Genomic DNA, 21,510 nt, shown 5'->3' with positions numbered 1-21,510 from the left:
AACATTATGGACTTGTTATTTGTACGAAATAGGAAGCGTGTAGCATTGGCTATAGTATAGTAGTATTCAACATTTTACTCGCCGATAGAAAACTGAAGAACATTAAGAACTGGAAAAAAAAAAGAAAAGAAAAGAAAAACTTGAAATGACAAAAATAACCATTTAATCATCATCTTCCGGATTGCATAATTTTGAGACATTTGGGACCCAGAAAGATGGCGGATCTGTTATTTATACAGTGTGAAGCAGATGCAAATGTTGTGTAGTGCTCAGTATCTAATGGGTCCATTCCTCCCTGGACAATTTTACATGCACACAAATTAACTCCATTGACTGATTCTTAGCCATCTGATCATCAACCTAATGATACCCTTTCCATATCTGTATCAGCCATTGATCCAAACCTTCAGTATACTCCATGGGACCCCTTCGAATGATGGGTTCAACCCCAAATTCCCATGAACTTCTTCAGATGGCTAAACTTGTCATTCCAGAAAAAGGAAAGAAAAAAAGGGTAAAATTAGGCACTGTTGTTACCTGAGATAATTTTAACCTTAAGATCATTGAATATTTTGATAGATAATACCTTCCTTGGGGCAATTATTAGTCTTTAGAAATGTGTGAATTGACTATATTACTCGTCAACGTTTTGCAATTTTTGTTTTTTGGGTGAGGGAGAACATAATACACTCGGCTGTACAAAGGAGAAAAAGAGAGGATTTTCTTTTGTTTTAAATTTGTCAAGTCGATTGAATATAAACTGGTCCTATGTAAAATTGATGTTGGAATACTGTGTTGCCGCCTATGATCGATACCTTCTAATCTTTTTATCAAGATTCCCAAGGGTTTCACATTTCAATGCGGGCCATCCCCAGGACAGCTAATGATTTGGAATAATTTGATGAATTTCTTGCTATCTTTCAAGTCATCAGCCTGTTAAATCATTTAAAATCTGCAGAGAAAAAAAAAAAAAAAAACCTAAGGTGGTTTCTTGAGAGTTCTAGTTTAATCTACCTGTTCTTGATCATCTCTTAGAAATTTTTAATTTCGTTTTTGTCGTGGCTGGCCAAAGAAAAGTTGCAAACAGCAAGGATTAGGGAGTTTAAATCTGGAATAACTAATAAAATTTCGGCAAAGGTGGTCCAGAGCAAGAAAAAACAATTGAAATGCATAAGAATTTGGTTCTGTTTGATATAATATACAGTGTTCCTGGAGGTTTACTCTCGTATGAATTAAATATTCAGTTTCAGAGAATTATCTGCTCTATCATGCATTGCTGCTATAAAACTTCTAATCATTAAGATAAAATATAAAATTAATCTCTAAACCGAATCCTTTTTCTCATTTATTTATTGTTCAACTTTGTCATATTGACATTTAAATAAGCTTTCTTGCAGAAACTGGATTCATATAGATTAGTACCATTTTATCAAAATTGTGCATATTTTTTTTCTTCTTTTTCGGGTTTGGTTTTTAAATTCATAATGCATTTGGCAAGGTTTTGAATTAGGGAAAGATTTTTCGTGAACATATTGAAAGACTTGAAGTTCTTCAAATCTTCTATTTTCTATGAAGGATGGCCAGGTTTTAGAAACTGTAAACTCTGGCCTTTAGAGGGTTTACCGAAAGGAACATGCCATAAACCAAGTTTAATGCAGCATTTCTGATGAATTCCCCTTATGAATCTTGAAAAGTCCAACCTTGCTGCGGGATTTAGATTCATGACTAATTTGATATAGACAGCTTCTTTGGTCCCAAAAGTTATTGTAGCGTCTAGTATACCTTTAACCTTCTGTTTTGCACCTCCACCATTAGACCAAGAAAAAGCTATTCTCGTCCTCTATAGGTTCATGATGATCAGCTGCCTCAAAGTTAAAAAAAAATACTATTTTTTGTCAACGAATATATGAAGTATGAACTGAGAAGCTAGGACATTGGAATCTTGGAAAATCATTATGAATGAACCTCACTTTTTCAGAATACAGCAAAATCTGTCATGTGAATAGTGATTGGAGAAAGGGTTATGCAGAAAGGTCAGATATTTGTACAAAATGCTGGGGAGGGGGGTGGGGGTGGCCTGGTAGTAGTGGTTTGGTCCAAATGGGGTTGTTTACCAAAGTCTCTATTAAAAGATTTTAATTATAGTTCCGAATTGTAATAAATTTTGGGCTGTGGTAAACCTGAAGGGTTTAGTTTTGCCCGTTGCAGTTTGTGTTACTAAAAATAAGAAACAACAGATTTTCGTGGAATGTGTTGGCTGATCTGATAAATACAAACTACGTAGTCACCTTCAACGTATGTAAATATATGAAGACAGCAGTTTTAATCTGTTTCTCAAATTTGGTCATTTACGTGTGAAGAAAACATTCCCATCTTCAATCAATTAGAGGAAAAAAAAGGGGAAAAATGTGAATAAGTCTTAAATCTCAAAGTGGAAATTATTTGTGGAGTAAAGCAAATTTTAACACTGAGTGGAATTCATCACAAACAGGAAAGACATTCTTAATTTTCAGAACATGAACAAAAAATTTTCTTCTTTCCACTTAATGATGAAACTTTTCAAAGTGATCATGATTTGGAGAATTGCCCAAAAAGCTCATAGAGTAAAAGAAGGGAGTAGACTCTGTTTCCTTTGTGACACAAAAAGTTGTTGTGCTTGTGCATAAGCAAAGAGATACTTAATATAGAACCTTTTTTTTCCTGTAGAGGAGGAGAACTTTCTGTTATATTTTTTCTTCCATCTTGATCTTGTTGTTGGGGATGCTTTTGAATTGGGATTTTAAGAGGTAAACAGAAGTCCAAAAACCACTATGGGAAATTCTTTTGCCTAGTGTAAAGAGAGTTACTGTCGGTCTCCATTGACTTAAATTTACCATTTGGAATAGGTGTGGCGTTTTCCTGGTTTGGCAATTCACTGATGAAGTTAAAAGCATGGGTTATAATGAAACATCTGTTTTCCTCTCAATATAATATCTGGAAAAATGTCCCACCACCCCTGCTGAAGACATTAATTCTCAGACCTTGATGAGACACATGCAACTCAGACTATTATTAACTCATCTCCACCCTTAGTCAATATGAGGAGAAGAAATGAAAAAAAGTAGAAATAAAGAGGAAAAACTAGAGAACAAAAAAAAAAAAGGAAGAGGAGGTGGGTCGAGAGAGAGAGAAACTATAACACCTTAATGAATGCGACTTTTCTTTCTGGAGAGCCTCCTCTTATATTAATTCAATTCCCTTTCTCAGCTGCTACTTCAATTTCTAGCCTCCCTATATCAAAACCCTCTCTTTCTCTCTCTCTATAGCTTTTTTTTTTTTTTTTTTCCAAAGCATTCCAAAGGCACTGTTCAAAACCAGCCCTGCTCATTGCTGACAATTTCACCTAGGATTCAGCAAAGTTGCTGTTTTAGGAAAGGTCCCTTCCTCATTGTAATTTGATCTGTCTCAAAATGGGGAGGCACTCTTGTTGCTACAAGCAGAAGCTGAGGAAAGGTCTTTGGTCTCCTGAAGAAGATGAGAAGCTCTTGAGGCATATTACAAAGTACGGTCATGGTTGCTGGAGCTCTGTCCCTAAACAAGCTGGTAATTTTAAGCAACTTTTAACTTCCTTTTTCATGTTAGTTTCTTTTTTAAATCATCAGGCCTTCACGAAATTAAATGGCAGAGTATTCATGAATTGTTTCCAAAATATGACAAATTGGCAGGTCTGCAGAGGTGTGGAAAAAGCTGCAGATTAAGGTGGATTAACTACTTACGGCCTGATTTAAAGAGAGGCACATTCTCTCAAGAAGAAGAGAACCTCATAGTTGAACTTCATGCAGCTTTGGGGAATAGGTATTCTTTCTTTCTCGTAACTTTTTTTTTTCTTGTTTTTGGATTTTATACAGAATTCTGTAAACAATCTTTGCGTTCTGTGGCTTCCTCAGGTGGTCCCAAATCGCTGCACAATTGCCAGGAAGAACCGACAATGAAATTAAAAATCTATGGAATTCTTGCTTAAAGAAGAAGCTTAGGCAGAGGGGCATTGACCCTGTCACGCACAAACCGCTCTCAGAGGTTGAAAATGGAGAAGACAAGTGTCAACCGACAAATAGCATGGATATGGTTTCCGGGGCATCTAGTGAATTAAACCTCAACGCCGACAATGTTAAACCTGGAGCAGCTTTACATGAACAAAGACCAACATCGGTTACTGCACAAGGTTACCAATTGGAAATGGAAGGATCTTCCAGCTCCAAGACGATGAACAGCAGCAATAACAGTAGCAACAACCGCAATTTGATAACATCTACAGCCAGCAAAGATTTTTTTCTGGATAGATTCTCAACCACTCACCATGAAAGCACAACAACCAACGGCCATCCTTCTGATTTGGTGGGTCTTCTTCCAATTCAGCAATTGAACTATGCATCCAATGCAAGGCTCTCATCTACCTCAAACCCTACTCTCTGGTTCACCCAAACGAGCAAAGCTTTCGATATCAATTCTGAATTTTCTTCAACTTCGATGTCTACCCTTCTTCCCCCCTTGACAAGTTCATTTCTCTCTGCTCCTATGGGCTTCAAGCAATCTGTCACCGTTTCCTCTGATAGTCCTTCAATGGCCTCGTTTACTGTTAATGGATCCCGCTATTGGGAAACGGTTGCGTCCGCTAATAACAGTAACAGCGGCAGCAGGACTGAGCTACAAAGCAACAGTTCCTTCTATGAGAATAATAGTTTCTCTTGGGGATTGGCAGATTGTAGCACACCGGAGAAAGAAGCTCCAATTCATCTAATGGAAAGCCAAGCAGAAGAAATCAAGTGGCCAGAATATCTCAATAACCCATTATTAATGGCGGCTGCTTTGCAAAATCAAACTCCACAATCCTTATACAATATCGAGATAAAATCAGAAACACATTTCCTGACTAATAATAATAGTTCATCAAACTGTATGTGGCCTCATAATCAACAGCAGCAACAAGAACCTTTACAAAATTCTGATACGTATGCTAAGGATATCCAGAGACTTACGGCAGCTTATGGAAATATTTAGCTTTGCATCTATGAAGGGTCCCATCTTCTTGGGGGACTTGAACAAATGCCATTCTCATATCAGGTGTGTACCCACAGTTTTTTTCTTTTTTCTTCATTCTCGTGTATATAGGTCTGATACAAAAATTTATCATCTCTGCTTTTGGACTATTTGTGAGCAAAACAATTGTTGTTAGCTTTTTCCATCTTTTTGTGTGTGTGTGGGGTAGAAACTGCAAAATAAGGCTTGTTTTATTGTCTTTTACTCTTCTTTGCCTCGTTGCATATGGCCATATTTGTGCATTGGAATGTTGCAATTCTCTCTGTAAACAATTGTTGATAAAAGAAAAAAAAAGAATATTTGTTATTCATCCATGGGGTTTCCAAGCACTCTTTTGTTAATAGTCAAACCACTTTAAGCACGACTTACTTTTCAAATCGAAAAAAAAAAAAAAGTGAAACAGAAACTATGGAGCAGACATTAAGTTACATACAATCTATTCAAGTATCTCCTTTAGACTGTGCCATCTCCTTGTTAGGATAATAATTGAAAAATACATGAAACTTATGTCATCAACACTTTTTTTTTTCCAGTTCCAACACTCAAAAATTGGTTGTCTATCACTGTCTAGAGGACACAAAGCAATCGTAATCGCTTCTACAACAGCATTATCACTTTTTTTCCTTCCCTTCAATTTTAGTTGATTTTTAGTAAATGAATCCATCACTCAAAATTTTCAATTGCTTGATTTTCAAGACTCAAAAGGAGTTACTGAATCCCCACCCCTCCCTTTCCCCCACCACTCGCCTTGCGCTCTCATTTTCTTTTCCCCCAGGCGGGCACACACGCACGCTCACACATACACCCAAACACCAATAAGAGCATGAGCCCAAATTTTCCTTCTTTTTTAAATAATGACATATAGGATTTAATAATGACTTATGCCACTTCATGCTCAGGTAAGAAAAAAAGAAAAGGAAAAAAAACGCCAGGAAACAAATTGAGAGTTATTTACTTTCTATTCCGTACATGGGGGAAAGTGACTCTCAATCTAATAAGGGCCATATAACTGGTACTGTCCTGTAGCTACTTTTAAGACACCAACATTATCTTAAGAAACACTTGATAAAGCATGAAACTTCCGGTTCAAGGGATGGACAGAAGTCAATCGTGCAGTGAATGCAAAAAAGAAATGAATATTGATATGGCGAATAAATCTGACACCATCCACTTGGCAACATCTTGCATTGAATACTTTCAACTTTTTATTTGGTTTATTACTATCGCAAGTGTTCGAACCTTTGATCTTCGACTGTCGAACATTTACCCTCTTTTTGCTGCTCTCATAAGAGAACAGGGCATTTATGGTCCAATCACTAGTTTCTTTTTTTTGGTTTGTTCTGGAACCTAAGACTAAATGGTTCGAAATCCAATGTGGTTTGGACAAGGAAAGATGAAAGAAAATGCGAATATATATATATATATATAATCTATGTCAGTTTGGAGATAATGAGCTTAACCCAAATGTACTGTCATTAAACAATTCAATTGTACAACTATTATTTATTTACATTGAGAACTGAAAGCATCTGAAAGCCAAGCTGTCTTAAAGGACCCACTGCAATAATTCTGGTTAGGGTGAGTCACAGGGGGCATCTTTCTTGTTCACAGGCACGACATAAACCCAAGCCATGATGCCTGCCGCCAATGGTATATGTTATCAGGAAACAAGTTTTTCAGCCCTGTTTTTTAAAGCAAATAATCACAAGCCCGACTAATCGACACCTTATTTTACTTAGACTCTACTGTTTGCTTTGGTGAGTACTCTTGAAAACTTTGAACTTGTTTTTCATGCATTCAAGTTTAAGAATTGCAATCACGACATTGCTTGACCATATTCACCAAAATACAAAAGTAATCACTGCCTACAAAGGGTGAAAGTTTTCAAGATTATTTTAGTGCCAGTTAGTTAGAATATAAAAATCAAATCCTCATGTTGAATTTAAAATAGGTTTTGATATCGTTGTCAACAATAAAATAAGCATTAATCCTCGCTCACTAAGTTAGGAAGGCACTAATTAATTGTAACAAATCTGTGTACCTTAAACCCCAAGCAATGAAAACAGCCAATCAATTTTCAAACATAAATCAAAGAATAAAATCTTTATTATCAATCATGTTCCTTCAGCAGAAATAAATTAAGGAACTTATTATTATTGATAACGTAATTAATTTTTATCAATAACCGATGAATTTTAAAGTTTATCTAATTATGGGACTTGCAAAAATCTGAGGTATTGTGAAAGAACTGTCAAGTTTCATTGTCAAGCCGAGCCCAACTTCACTCGCTGAAACCCAATAACATAGCAAAGTAGTGGGATGATACTCCAGCCTCTAGCTACTGTAACGATTTAGGACATTGGTGGTCATCGGTGCGTGGAACTATGGCGTGAGTGCTTGACCTGTGCTTGCTTGTAAGCATGATTAACTTCCATGAAATAGTTTTACATGGATTGATGAGTTAAAAATATTCTATATTATCTTGATCTGTTAGCTTTAGCTATAGAAAACTTGAAACTACTTTTGAGAAAGGAAACACCACCAAACTATAACCAGACCCACTTTGAAAATTTGCGAGATGAAAGATGAAAAATGATGACATATGAGAAAAGCGACTTGCAATTTTTGACATTTATTCTTAAACCAATAACGTTGACCACAATCTACAAATAGCTTGGGTTTTCGTTCGACACTATCAATTAATTGCTTTGATAGTAAAAGTAGGGGAAAGAGGACCCATAGTAACAACAAAATGTGCTAAACTATTAATAAAACAGAAACTGCGGCAGTTAAGAAATCCATGAATATATCTTAAAGTTATAAAGGCTGTGCCTATAAATCAACTCCTAAAGCGAAATAGGTATAAGGAACGAGCAATAGGCCGGATCAACCTAAAAAAACAATACGGTCGGTCCCTAAGTAATATGAAAAAACTCAACAAAACCATCTTATTTTCTTAATTTAACTTATCATTTACACTTGCTGTTTCATAATATTATTAAAATCTTCTTCACCACATTTGATGCATAGGTGCGCACTCCACAAAAATTACTAGAGCTCCCTTTAGTTGGTAACATGATATTGGGAATAAAGGTTCTAATTGGCAATATAAGCTAAAGTTGTGTTATGGAGTGGAACAGAGGACGTCGAGGGTGATCGGAGAACTTGGACGTAGATGTAGACTTCATGTGATGCGTCTTTAAATCAGTTGTAGACTTCAAAAGATTTTTAAGAGTGGAAAAAAAAATACAATAGCTCATGAACCTATTTACAGAGGAACCATCCGTAGACGAAGCCTCTGCAAGGGTCCAAAATCCAAATGCTTTCCTGCAAAATAAGACAATGATGGGCCTTTCCTAAGCCCTTCAAGTTGGCCCTACAAAGCTTGCTGGGCCTATAATAAATGCATTCCTAGTAAGCTGGGAATTCTCATGAACTGAAGTTGGCCGATTCCATACTCCACAAAATATAGGAAGGGATGGCAAGTTGGCAACATTTTGTAACAAGAGCTTGCAGCATTTTGTTGATTCAGCTTTGGACTAGGCTCATCTAATTGGGCTACCTCCATCTCCCAAAGCTCGAGTCAGAATTTATTCTTTAATTGTAATTGGCTCAGCTTTCTCAACAGCTGGACCAATTATGGGTGAAGGTCAGGTCCACGCTGCCAACAGCATTTAAACGAATCAAATGAGGAGAAACATGCTAAAATATATCGCCCATTCATAATTTTTACAATTGAAAAACCTTAGGATATTTATTGTTTTATAATATAACATAAACTTTTAGAAAGGCTACAATACATTGCCAAGTAACTTTTAAACTTCGATTGATACAGATGATGAAAAAAATAAAAACAGAAAACTTTAATTTAATGATTAAATTATAAAATAAAAAATAGCTACCAAGCAAACCTTTTTTTTTATCAAGCAAACCTTAAAATCTAACGATCTTCTTCCCCCTTTCGGCTCGAAACATAGAACTCTCTCTACCTACTCCCGTCACTCATCAATTTAACTCAAAGTTTTCTTTTCCAGGGCCCCTTGAACACGTGACATGGACCTTGACTTTTCCATCATTCTTGAACCTCTCCCTGATCTTCTGTATTTTTAACCCCCTTTGTTAGCATTGTTTCTCACAAACCACACTAAGCAATTGATTTCATTGGCCAAATGAAAAACACACACACGAACAGTGACTACTTTAAATTTACATCAAGACTTGGTTTCTCGTTAGGAATTATAGCCCGTTTACAATTAACTAGACAAAGCTGTTATTTTCGTCACTGAAAAGATTTGTTGAATCATAACACATTCCAAATTCTAGATTCCACCACCCTTTTACCATTCTGATACATTACCTTTCCCCACCCCTCGGGGGCCCAAGAAAATTAATTTAGAAATGAACAACACAGTATCACATGGGTTCTTGGGGAAGAAAATCTTGGTCAAGTTTTTCCATATCAACCAAAAATAATTAATAGATATTCGTCAATGGACTCTCCTCCTTAACCAAACAATGTTTTCTCCCCAGGGCTTTGGAGCCCACTGCCTATCGCTATCAATCCATTGTCGGCAAGTAATAACGTAATATGGTTTAGAATTGCAGCAGTGGTCTTTGCAATATGTGAATATCCAACTTATTTGCAATTTCAATTTCTTGTTTTTTTATTCAAATTTATAAATAAATTGCCGAAGATGACGTTAGCCTCGTATTGATAATTAATTGTTTCAAATGTATTTCTTTCCACCAGAGAAAGGAAAACAGACGGAATAAAACCATTGAAGAAAATGCCTTGCCTACCTATCCGAACATTACGTCAAGTCACTCGTTTCACTTCTAATGTAGGCAAAATTCCTCCCTCTTTTCCGCCCTTATATACAGAAAACATTGTTCCTGGTCTGCTCTAACAGGGAAATTTTATTTTTTTATTCTGAAAATCCTCTAGAAGGGAAGTTATCTTCCCCCTTATTAGTCCTTCCAAAAAGGAATTTAAGAAAAAAAAAAAGTCCGAAAAAAAGAGAATTATTCTGTGAATAATTGAGATTCTTAAGCTAACAGTAAGTAAAAGATTGGAACATCACCCATCCTCTAATTTATCTTTCTATAAGTTTTTTTTTTTTTAAAGTAATTCAACGTTTCATCATCATATTCTTTCGTTAGATTTGATGTGGAATAAGAAAATAAGGATCCAAGAAGATTTGCATATGATCATTGTAATAAGCTTCATTATTTCATATATCTTTATTTATATTAAAATACATTATTAAATTAATATCATGAGTTAACCGAATATCAATTCAATTAATAAAATCACTTAAGACTTAAATAAAATAAAAATATTAGAAACAATTACGTATTTTAGATTTTAAAATTTTTATCAAGTTTTATTTTTTTAAGTCACTTTTTTTCTTCTACATAATGGGTGTTCAAATTCTAATTATATTAAAAAAATTTATCCTAAATTTAAAAAAAAAAAAAAACCTTTGACTAATTTTTATATTATATGAATATTTGATAAGTGAAGCCACAATCTAATCCACCAATAAACTGAGCAATGAGCCATCAAATTCATGGAGGCCATTAGGCTCACATAGAGCAAAAACAACAAAATGGCGTTCACTCCTCCTAGGCTAGATCCTATCCGCACAAAATCTGATGAATGCTCATCACCTCACGTCTCTTGATCATCGATCATCCACGTCGGCCTTTATTCTATTCTATGGCAGAAATAAAAAAATATGTTTTTAATTGCTCTATTTAACACGTGTAAGCATCACAGTCACTATCAGCACCATATCAGCCATCCTTTTACCGTTGAAATCAACAAAGCTGGCTTAAAAACAAAATATAAATAAAAAATAAAAAGAGGAAAAGGCACTAGTCAGAGGATTGACGGTCGGTGAGCGGCTCTGGTAAACATTCTCCGTTCCGCGGAATTAACTAAACATTATTATTAATAAAAAATTTTAAAGCGTGGCTAAAAGAAATAATTAAATATTAAATGAAAATGAAAAGAAAAAGAAAAGATAAAGGAAAAGCAACAGCTCATGCTGTTGCAGAACTCAGAAGTGATGCGTTGGGTCCATGATGGGGATACTATTTGGCAAGTTATGGGTGTGGACAGGGTGGACCCCATAGTGGGCCCCTAAGGTTTTGTTTGGAAAATCCACCGTTGGGCGGGGGGGGGGAGGGGAGATTTGTCGTTTTGAAGCTAGTAAGGATGAAAAAAGCGGACATCTGGCCCTTTAAACGCGGTAGCATACATTATCTTCAATCATCTTCAAATAAAAATACAACCTCGTGGGCCTGATGCTGCCAAGTACCCCACAAATAAGCTTATTCCATTACCCAAATTATCCCTTACTGTGTTCCATGGGATCAACGCCTTCTTAGCCATGAGACCCTCTCGGAGGGCAATTTGGGACTTTGAGTTTGTAATAAACTAGTGATCCATAAAAGTTTTACAATGTGGATAATGTTTGGATAACCCCAATTTTTTTAAAAATTTCCGTTATTCTTTTTACTTGATTATTTATTAGTATTAGTGTGCGGTCGTTTAAGTTTTTTTTTTAATTTTATTAAATAAATTTTGATTTCAAATAACTAAAATAATTGGAAAAAATATAGACATTTTATTTATTAATTATAATATTTTTTATAAAAATAATCAAATGATCAAATGAGTTAAATAAATATAATTTTTATTAAAATAATATTTTAAATAATTTATTATTTAATTGTTTGATTATTAAAAAACTGTTGCGTTTTATTTTTTAAATGATTATTTTTATTATTTAATTAATTTATTATTTTTTAATCTTACTCTTTTTACAAATTAATAATTTGATAAATTTAATTCATATACAAAATAAATTGGGTAGAAAATATTTAAATTTTTATTATTTAACTCGAATTTATGATTTTTCTCCTATGTGAATTGTGTATTTTTTTTATTATCATTTTTAGCTAAAAATGAAACTGCGTTTTGATGTAATCGCAACATACAAAAAAAAAAAAAAAAAAAGTAAAATTTTCATGAAAGTCAGCTCGAATTATTTGATTTTAGGTGCACTTTCCTCGGGAATATTATTGTTTGAATACGATCGGACAACTATCGATATCTATTAATATATATTTTTATAATATTTTTAAATATTTATTTATTTATCTATCTAGTTATATCGTAAACTAAAGAGTCAAACGTTACTTAGATGTGAAACTTTTGGACCTTATTAGTTGTGATATTGATCTTACGGGCCTTTTTTTTTTTTTAATTTCAGGATATTTTATTTTTTTTAATGTTTATAGTATTTAATTTTTTTATTAAAGATAAAATGATCACTATATAATATGAAAGGGATAAAATAGTCATTGTCCAATATTAAACACTTGTCAAAATTGTTTTATTATTTATATTTTAAATTAATTTTTTAAGAATAAAAGAATTATTATAGAATATAAAAAAGATAAAAGAATCATTATTTAATAGGAGACACTTGTCGACAACTAACCCACTTAAGGAATATTTTTCATATATAGATATTATTTATATAAATTTTAATTTAAGAAATACACTTGACATCCAAAAAAAAAAAAAAAAAAAACTCAGAGTTCATAAGATAAAGTGATTATTGTGGTATACAAGCATGTGTCAGCCTCTAATCTCTTTAGGAATTCTAGAAAACTTGACATTAAAATGCCACCAAAGTCATAGTTAAACTATGATGTAAGATTATTACAACATTTAGAAGAACAGCATACGCGGGAAACACACTGTGAAACAAAGTGTGAACGTCCATTCAAGGACAAAAAGTTGAACTTGACTTGCTTAATCATAACTGGAAACTAATATAGTAAATGAAGATATATGGTTTGAACAACTTATGAGCAAGGTATACAGTTCGAATCGGGACATTCCCACATTTAAGAAGAAATCAAATCATTCCTACATAGCCAAAAACGTACTGTTTTAGTGATTTACTGTTTGTTGAACACCGTAGAACATCGAACGGACGTGAAACAAGAGAAGGAAGCAAAAAAAAAAACAACGACACAGTAAAATGTTCCGAAACTGGGCTAGATTTTGGGTAATCGTGCGGGCAGGTCTCAATCTTTGTTTCCTTGTAGACACCTAGTGAGTCGTGACCCAGCGACGGATCAGAGAGTGTAACTGTCGTTAGCAGCAAGGGAAGTTTGTCTGAAGCTACTTGTCGATCTGAGTGGTGTCTGTGGGACACTCCCTTGTTCAGCCTATTCTCTACGTCATTTGTCTCGATGTTTGCCGTGTGTGGATATATCTTAATCCATTTTTAACTATTCAAAAGGATCCCGAGATGTTCGAATCTTCTTATTGAACTGATTTAAGATCAAAATTACAATCTCACCCCTGTTTCTCAACAACCACAAGGGAGCTGAAAAGGAAGTGAATATAAAGCGAGGACTAAAATTGTCATATCTGGAATTAATGGTTTGAAAATTTTGCTATAAATACGGTCGTTGGAGGAGAGATTTGGGTTTACACTTTTACCTTATCATGAAATGAGAAACGAATGAATGATTCACGTTAAGCCCAAACGCCACAGCTTGTTATTAAGTGCAGCCGCACTTTCTGTTTTCTCTCTCGCTAATCAATAATCACTTCGATAAGAAAAACTCTTTAATCTTCTTCACTCTTTTGGTTTCATTCTCTTTTCTGAGTTGCAAAATCACAGGAAGAAGAAAAGAAGAAAAAGATGGCATCAGATGAAAGTATGACGGTTGTTTCTTCTATGCAAGAAGATGAGTATGATGATATTGATGTTGTGTTTGATCATGATCATGACCTTCTGGCTCATACACATAGCTTGTCTAGGCTTTCCATGTGTACTAGTTCCATGTACACGAACGAAGATGAGGATGATCAAATAGGGATGTACATGTCGAGATTGTTAATTGAAAGCTTTGATGCAGATGTTGATGAAGAGTTCTCTGGCAAAGAATTGCTTGAATTGTCATCGGACTCTGACAAAGAACCTAGCTGTTACTCTCTTCCTGCCATCCCACCTCATCGCAGAAACGGAACCGGGGAGTTGTCTCACCAGTTGATGGGTGTGGTCAAAGATTATGCTAGTGAAAATGAAGCTCAAAACGGTAGTTTTGGTAGGCCAAAAGGGAGCAAGAATTTGAGGAAGAGGAGGATTATAAGGGAAAGATGGGCAGATAAGGAAAGTAAAAGTAGCAGCAAAAAGAAAGATGGGGATTTATTGGCGGGATATAGCAATTATAGTGGAAGTTTTAGCGGGGAGAGTGAAGGGGGTAGTGCGGGTGTGGTGGTGATCACCAGGCCAAAAGGAGGGAAGAGATCGCTGTGTATGGACTTGGAGGAAGTGAAGGCGTGTAGGGATCTGGGGTTCGAGTTGGAACATGAGCGTATGTTAGAGATGCCGAGTCGGGTTTCCCTGTCAGGTTCCACTCTTGATAATACTAGTAGCGGTGGCAATTCTCCCATAGCCAACTGGCGTATCTCCAGCCCTGGTTAGTCAAAATATTGCCAGCCTCTCTGAATTACCTTTAATTTGGACCCCTTTTTTTCTGCCTGATTGTTGGTCATTCACGATTGTTTACTTAATATAAAGGGCTTTGTTTACTCTGTAATTTAGGTGATGACCCGAGAGATGTCAAAGCTCGGCTCAAGGTGTGGGCACAAGCAGTGGCACTTGCATCTACATCTAGGCATTGCAGCTGACAATCTACTCTCAACTATAATCATCGACTACTATTTTTGGTTCCCAGTTTTATTTTTCTTTTTCCACCGTCGAAATCCCTTTGGTGGGACGGATTTGGTGCTTTTCTTTCTTCATCTTGATTCCTAGAAAAGAAGTTTTTCCAGAGGTTTATTTGACCTTTTTATCTGTTGGGGTTGGCATTAGATATATTTAGCCACCTTTTTTGATTGCTCATGTTATGTACAGCTTTCCGCTTGTAAATATAACACGATGGAATAGGAGCCAGATCGTTCTGACTTCTGACTTGCGGCTAAAAGCATATTTCCAGTTCACGTATTCTTTGCTGATCAGTTTTCTGTCAATAGTCTTCAATCATGATTTTGGTAGTTTCGGGAACAGCATTCGGATTGAGATTTGTTTCAGTGTGTTCCCAAAAAATGGCATTGGAAACTTTGTTTTGCAGAAAGAATTTTTATTAATTACCCTCTGTTCAAACGAAACCAATCGATAAGCGCCCACTCAAAAGCCTAAAACATAGACAGGGAAACTTGGTATTGGTTCCAGGGTGGAAGCAGTCAAGCGGAATTCACAAATCGCCAAAATAATGATTTATTTAATTGTTTATATGTCCAGAGCAACAAAAGAAGGCCTTGGTCATGTGTTCATTATTAGGAGAAAGTAAAATAATCAGGTTCTCAATAATTAAGAAAGCACCTCAAGCACAAAACTATAAGTACAGTCATCCTAGAGGAAAACTGGACAGCACAAAATATTGCAAAAACTGCCTAACTACAGCTTTGTTTCGGCTTGTTTAAAATCTATACTTTCTGAATTTCAAACTACATAGTCTCCTGCGTACGTTACGAACTCTTCTTCCATTGCTTAAATTAACCATTAAACGGGATAAGCGACTGTATGTCAAAACAGAGTTAAACTAACAGGAAATAACAACCAAACTTGCAAGGTAAGGACTAGGGAGACAGCATGAAGCCCTAAAATCTAACAGCTCAAATGTTAGAATGTAGCAGCTTAATACATACAACGGCAATATATCAGCCAAAGAAAATCAGGAAGACACTATCTTTTGGATGAAGTTCAATCCAAAAGAAATTATTACCATGAGATCCCACTGATGACCAAGCCTCCAGCCTGGATTAAGCAATCTCGTACAATAGTCAGTTATTCAGGTAAGCTGTTTAAACAGCCCACCTACTTAGTTTCACACATCTCAAATCCTACCAATTCAAAATAAATGTAAAAGCACTTGAAAAAAAAATATGGAATAGACTTGATTCAAAATTGCATGATACACCAAAATACAGCAAATCAAGGGATCAATCCCATTTGGTGGCAGATGCCAATAAATGTCCTTCTCAGTGTTCATTTTCTTCACTTCCTTGCTATCATTAATACATACATGATTGAGTACAGGTAAACCATTCCACAGCATCAACTGTGGCAACCACAGAATTTTAGAAAAGAAATGCAGTGGCTACGAAAGACGTGCTTTGAATGAATGATTTGAAATGGTAGCAAGCAAAAGATCCACCATATCTGCTAGGATGTGGACTTTAAAGTTATAATTATTAGTCATTGGCCAAATTGAAACTCCATGGTGCATTTAGAACATATTAAGGAGATCAAGAAGGCACTAAGCAGATTTAGGAGAGAAAATTTCAACCTTGTGGACCGAGAGATCGTTATGGTTGAAGTAACATCACTGCAGAGGAAGATGGTAATTTCAGTCCAACAGTCGACGTGGAGAGAGGAAATCCAGAAAAGGGTGCATAAGGTATACTGAAAGCCAAGAAGCTATCTATCTATATATATATATATATATATATATTACAATAATGCACTCACCCACATGGGGGTGGGAGGATTTGAACTAGGACCTCCAAGGTCATCAATCCCATCCTTTTACCATTAAACAAGGCCTCACAGGCAACTGTTTTCTAGATTTATTTATAAGTATAAAAACATATATCCCTAAAGATATAGAAGTGACAGATTAACAAGGTTCCTCTCTTGATTTTTTAACTAAGGTGCATAGAGAAATTCAACTTGAATAACTAACATCAGTGTGGAAATAGACATTATATTCTGTATCCATTCCACCTTAATTTACTCAAAAATATTTTTACCATAGCAATTTTATGATTCTGACTAAAAAATGTCACTATAACAACAACAAAATTGCAAGTATTAGCCTTTATGTCCCACTTTTGGTAAACTTTTTCTTGGAAATTCTGGGCATACTTTGTGGTCCTAGGGATATATTAGAAAGTATGAAACAGAAATAATGTGAAGGTGGCGGTTGGCAATAGAAGTATGCATAGTGAGGGTTCCATGAGTTTAGCCTCCTTAAATCTCAAATAAAAGATATAAAATGTATTGTATCTTTCTGCTCAGCTTGAGCATGAGGATATCAAAGGTCTTTAGAGACATTGTATTGCTTATAAATGATATTAAAAAAAAAGAGATGATAATGCTAATCATTGTGATTTGAATAACCCAGAAATCCCATAGCTTATCACTTTATTATCACAACATATGAATGTAACAGTTTCCATAAATGGCAATTGGTGAAAAGAATAAAATGGAAGCCAAACAGGCATCAACAGACAGTCAATGAGAAGTTCTCACTCACTTGAAGACAAGATCGTGACAGGTATTGTCACAGGGGTAAGGACAGTCAATAGCTTTAACAGCTGTTCGATCAAAGAACCAGTCTCCAACAGACACTGCAATTGCCTGCATATCAATAACGAAAAAGATACTCTTATAAATTCTGACCATACATGCAGACAGAGAATCTATTTGCAACTTTATATTCAAGCCTTAGCAATCATTTGAGCATAAAGTATGGAATTAAGTTATGGAGTTTTATGTTAATTCCACCGCAAAAATAAAGTGCTAAATGAGGTATAGTTCTCTAGGAAATTCAGAAGATGGAAATTTTTATCACATTTATCTGCAGCTGCTGCAAGAACTTTAACATAGATAGGACATACCTTGCTTCCAATACGAGGAGAATCATTCTCATACCATGTATCCTGTCTCTCTGACTGGCAGTGAGCAAAACAAGAATTTATGAATAAACCATTTTGATCGGACATTGAGAAAACATTTACGGCATCGAGCATTTGATTCCTGAAGTCTGCTTCAACGTAAGAAAGAAGAAAAGAACATTCACATGCAATTCATTTGCCATTTGACAGTACAAAAATTTGAATCAAAACATAACAGAAAACAAACATGAAAATCACCTTGCAGAAATTGCATCTGTGATGAGTTACAATGAGAACGATCCATTTTGCAATCATTCCAGTAGCCGTGAGGATCAGCAGATGATGGAATTAAACTCTCTTGGACCTGAAAACAGAAATTAGAGATTTAATCCAAGTTATTTGGTGTTAAAAAGGTCATCTAAGTGATAAGGCAATCTTTTCGAGTAGGCCTATATATACATATTAAGGTTCAATATACATACATATATATATATATATAGGTTCAAAAATTGTTGTCATAGATAAACCAATGCAGGACAGGACCCAACAATGACCTCTCCAGGCAATCCCAAAGTTTCAATCTGTTGACAACTGCCTTGAGGAGGTGTTGAAGTTTAGCAGTATGAATTCTTGTCTATGATATGTTTCTGGGTAGACATATGGATTATCATTTGAAAAAAAAAAAAAAGAAGAAATGAAAAGAAGATGAGGAAGAGAAAAGAAGAAAAAGAAGGAAAGTAGCAAAAAGAGGAATATTACCTGCCATGCATCATAGGCTGCATTGAGAAGAAACATAGGGGTCTTGATATTTGCAATCAAGTTTTGAGGGAAGAAGCACTGCGAATGAAAGATAGAATTATGGGTTTTCTAATGAGTTACATCTACTCTCTTAGCCTAATCTAGTACATGAATGCCAATCAAGAAAGCAGAGACATTTACCGAAGTTGGATCCGTTTGACTGGTACAAGTATTTGGCAAATTCTTTTGCACACCCTAAGATTTCATAGAAATTTTATTTTAGTGAGCAGAAAGCAATAAGAAAAGATTTCATGACAATGACAGGTTGATTACACATAACAGCACTAGCTTTTCTTTCTTGAGGACCAAGATTTATCTTAGAAGGTTACTGAAACAAACTATTAATATATAGCTCAGGGACCTCAGCTCAAGAGCAATGAAGCAACTAAAAGTGAAACTTACTTGGCCTTCTGACGTTTAGACACGAAACCTTACTTATTAATTAAGTTTTGACCACCACAGAAACCTAAAGGAGCATAAGTAGTACCTGTAAGGTAACCACACCACCATACATATCCCTTAAGGTATGGCCACCAGCCACATTAGTTCTGCATAATAATGAAAACCATTAATTAAGATTATATTTTTTTAATTGAAGAGAACCTACTCTAACCAAAAAGGAGGGAATGGAGTAAAGTTCATTACGCATCAAGGAACAGGCCTGCATCACTCAGACATTTCACTTTGGTTGTTTTGGGAAATAAATACTTAAATTCATCACAATGAAGAATGGATGCTAGACCCCCAGCTGAGCATCCGGAAAGAAGAGCCTAAAACACAATCAATTTTAACATATATTAGATATCCAAAACCAAATTGAAAACTAAAATGAAACATGCTAGATACAAAACCTGCTCAGCATTCTGCATTCCATTAGCCATTAATTCTTCCATAGCAGCTGACCAGATCCTTTGTCCTCTAAAATAAAGTTGGTTAGCCTGAAAGTAAAATCACTGAATACCATAAATACTTCAACAGATAATGAAAGTAAAAATTCTATAGAATATATCCTAGAGAAGAGAAACAATCTGTTCTAAAACAGAGTCTAGTCTTAAAGAACTAAACATGTTATTTTTAGCCCCTCCCCCACACCCCCCCTCCCCCCCCAAAAAAAACTTGTTTATTTAGAGTAGGGTTACAATACGACATCAAGTAAATTTCTAACAGTTTTAAATCATTGAAGAGAGTGAAGGGAAAATGAGAAAATAATAGTAGCCGTAAGGGTAGATGAATCCGAAATAAGCATTTAGTAAATCAAACTTGACCATTAATATATAGGTAAAGCAAACTTGACTAACACTTTCACTGAATAGGCTATTCGTGTCATGAGTAACAGTTCAGGGAAATGTAAAGGGTTAAAAGGACTCTCCTAACCTCATTCTGGGCCTCCCCAGCAAAAGATGCCCCATCACAATAACGTAGCTTGACTCTATTCCAGTTGTAGAAATCTGCAGGACGCAAGAGGTCACATTCAAAATTTTTATGAATAAATGCTGTATAAATACTGGTCCAAAAATAAAAAATGAACTAAAAATTATACAAACCAGGATTTTCTTCAGCTTTATTGCTTAATATTCCAGTGAAATTTATTTGCCTCTCCATAAATTTTGATGAACCACGTCGAGTAGTTTTGCGGGAGACACAAGTTCGAATGTCAGTACACCATCCACCTCCCTAAAAACAAAGATCAAATCCAGCAATGTGACTAAAATCAACTACATAGAAAATTATCAACTATCAAGAGTAAATGAAACCGATAAAGTGTTCTATCTTGACATAGGAAACATGAAATGACTTTAGAATCCAAGACAAAAAGGATTAAAATCAATATTCATTACAATCATAAAGTGCTAAAAAAGTATTAAATGCATTATCAAAGTCTGTTAACCGAACCTCCAATTGAATGAGCCAGCTGTTTGCACCTGACGTCAACCCACGATCCAGATGATAACCAGGAGGCGTCCCATCCAAACAAACTGTGACCGAACGCATCAAAAGGAAAAAGAGAGAGAGAGAGAGAGATGAGAATTTAGCATCTCAACATGAATCAAGAATCAGACTTTCAGGGCAGTCCTAAAATACAAGAATTAAAATGATCTATTTCTAAATTACCAGCTCCTTTCGAAGCAGCTCCTTGAATGAGAGTGAGGGGAACCATGAGAGAGTTGGCATCAGAGGACACTGCATCTTTCTCCAAGTACGAAAGCAAACTCTCTTTAGCTTTCAGTTCTTCCAACCAAGATTCAGATCGGCTCAAACCGATACCAACTACACTCCACAATCTCAAAACCCATATCAAAACCCCCTTCATTTTTTTTTTGTTCTCCTGTCTTTTCTCTCCTATCCACCAAAAAGAAACCTATTTCTGCCTAGGACTGTGAAAGTGGAACCTTTATCTTTTTCCGGAAAATATCAACATTTTTCAGAAAATAAATTTCTGAAATTGATTTATGCGAAACAAACGCAGCCGTCCAACATTTTTCCCTTTTAAAGGGTCTGCCTTCTTCCAATTCAATCTTCTTTCCTTTGAAATTTTTGTGATTTGAATTGGAAGGAAGAGATAAATGAAATGTATTCAGGTACGTGGGCAAAGCAGACAAAACAATTAGTAGTAGTAAAAAGGAGAGTGTGTAAATGTGGTTTTTTTAAATTACAAAATAAAAAAAGAAAGAGAATGTTCGTTTGTTGTTAAAAAAAAAGTGCCTGTTGGTTTGAAACGGGTCTGTTACTTGATTTAGTATTGGGATACGAGCACCGACCCACATACCATGGTATAGCTCGTGTAGTTGTCACCAGCTCACAGCCCACACAGCACATACTGCGACATAGTGTGGTGCTATGAATGACGATCGTGAAGTCATTTGACATACGCCCTAAATAAGGGGATAATCCGCCTTCCAGTAATTGCGCTTCAATTTTAT

The 21,510-nt window shown here is 35.4% G+C and overlaps 2 protein-coding genes and 1 pseudogene across 3 annotated transcripts; 2 read left to right on the top strand and 1 right to left on the bottom strand.

Moving 5' to 3' along the window:
• The first annotated feature begins 2,753 nt into the window (after positions 1–2,753).
• On the top strand, positions 2,754–5,386 carry LOC111314015 (transcription factor MYB61-like). The gene is made up of 3 exons (XM_022914967.2): positions 2,754–3,582; positions 3,705–3,834; positions 3,927–5,386. The coding sequence occupies exons 1-3, from the start codon at positions 3,450–3,452 to the stop codon at positions 5,035–5,037; spliced, it is 1,374 nt and encodes a 457-aa protein (XP_022770702.2). The 5' UTR covers positions 2,754–3,449; the 3' UTR covers positions 5,038–5,386.
• An 8,207-nt stretch (positions 5,387–13,593) lies between these two features.
• Positions 13,594–15,096, top strand: LOC111314012 (uncharacterized). Its single transcript, XM_022914961.2, has 2 exons — positions 13,594–14,589; positions 14,715–15,096. Exons 1-2 carry the CDS (start codon positions 13,809–13,811, stop codon positions 14,798–14,800), a joined length of 867 nt encoding a protein of 288 aa, XP_022770696.2. The 5' UTR covers positions 13,594–13,808; the 3' UTR covers positions 14,801–15,096.
• A 1,134-nt stretch (positions 15,097–16,230) lies between these two features.
• Positions 16,231–21,042, bottom strand: LOC111314010 (pectin acetylesterase 6-like; annotated as a pseudogene). Its single transcript, XR_016332865.1, has 13 exons — positions 20,702–21,042; positions 20,483–20,565; positions 20,134–20,263; positions 19,964–20,037; positions 19,441–19,527; positions 19,235–19,359; positions 19,077–19,137; positions 18,731–18,784; positions 18,551–18,628; positions 18,050–18,155; positions 17,795–17,940; positions 17,431–17,534; positions 16,231–16,500 (listed from the first exon to the last, which is right to left on the bottom strand). The product of XR_016332865.1 is annotated as a pectin acetylesterase 6-like (transcript).
• Between the last annotated feature and the right edge of the window lie 468 nt (positions 21,043–21,510).

This window comes from Durio zibethinus, chromosome 23 (genome assembly GCF_047325235.1).
Source record: "Durio zibethinus cultivar Kanyao isolate XHJ-2024 chromosome 23, ASM4732523v1, whole genome shotgun sequence".
NCBI lineage: Eukaryota > Viridiplantae > Streptophyta > Magnoliopsida > Malvales > Malvaceae > Durio > Durio zibethinus.
The sequence above is the reverse complement of the archived record's forward strand: the minus strand, read 5'-3'. Positions and strand labels throughout refer to the sequence as shown.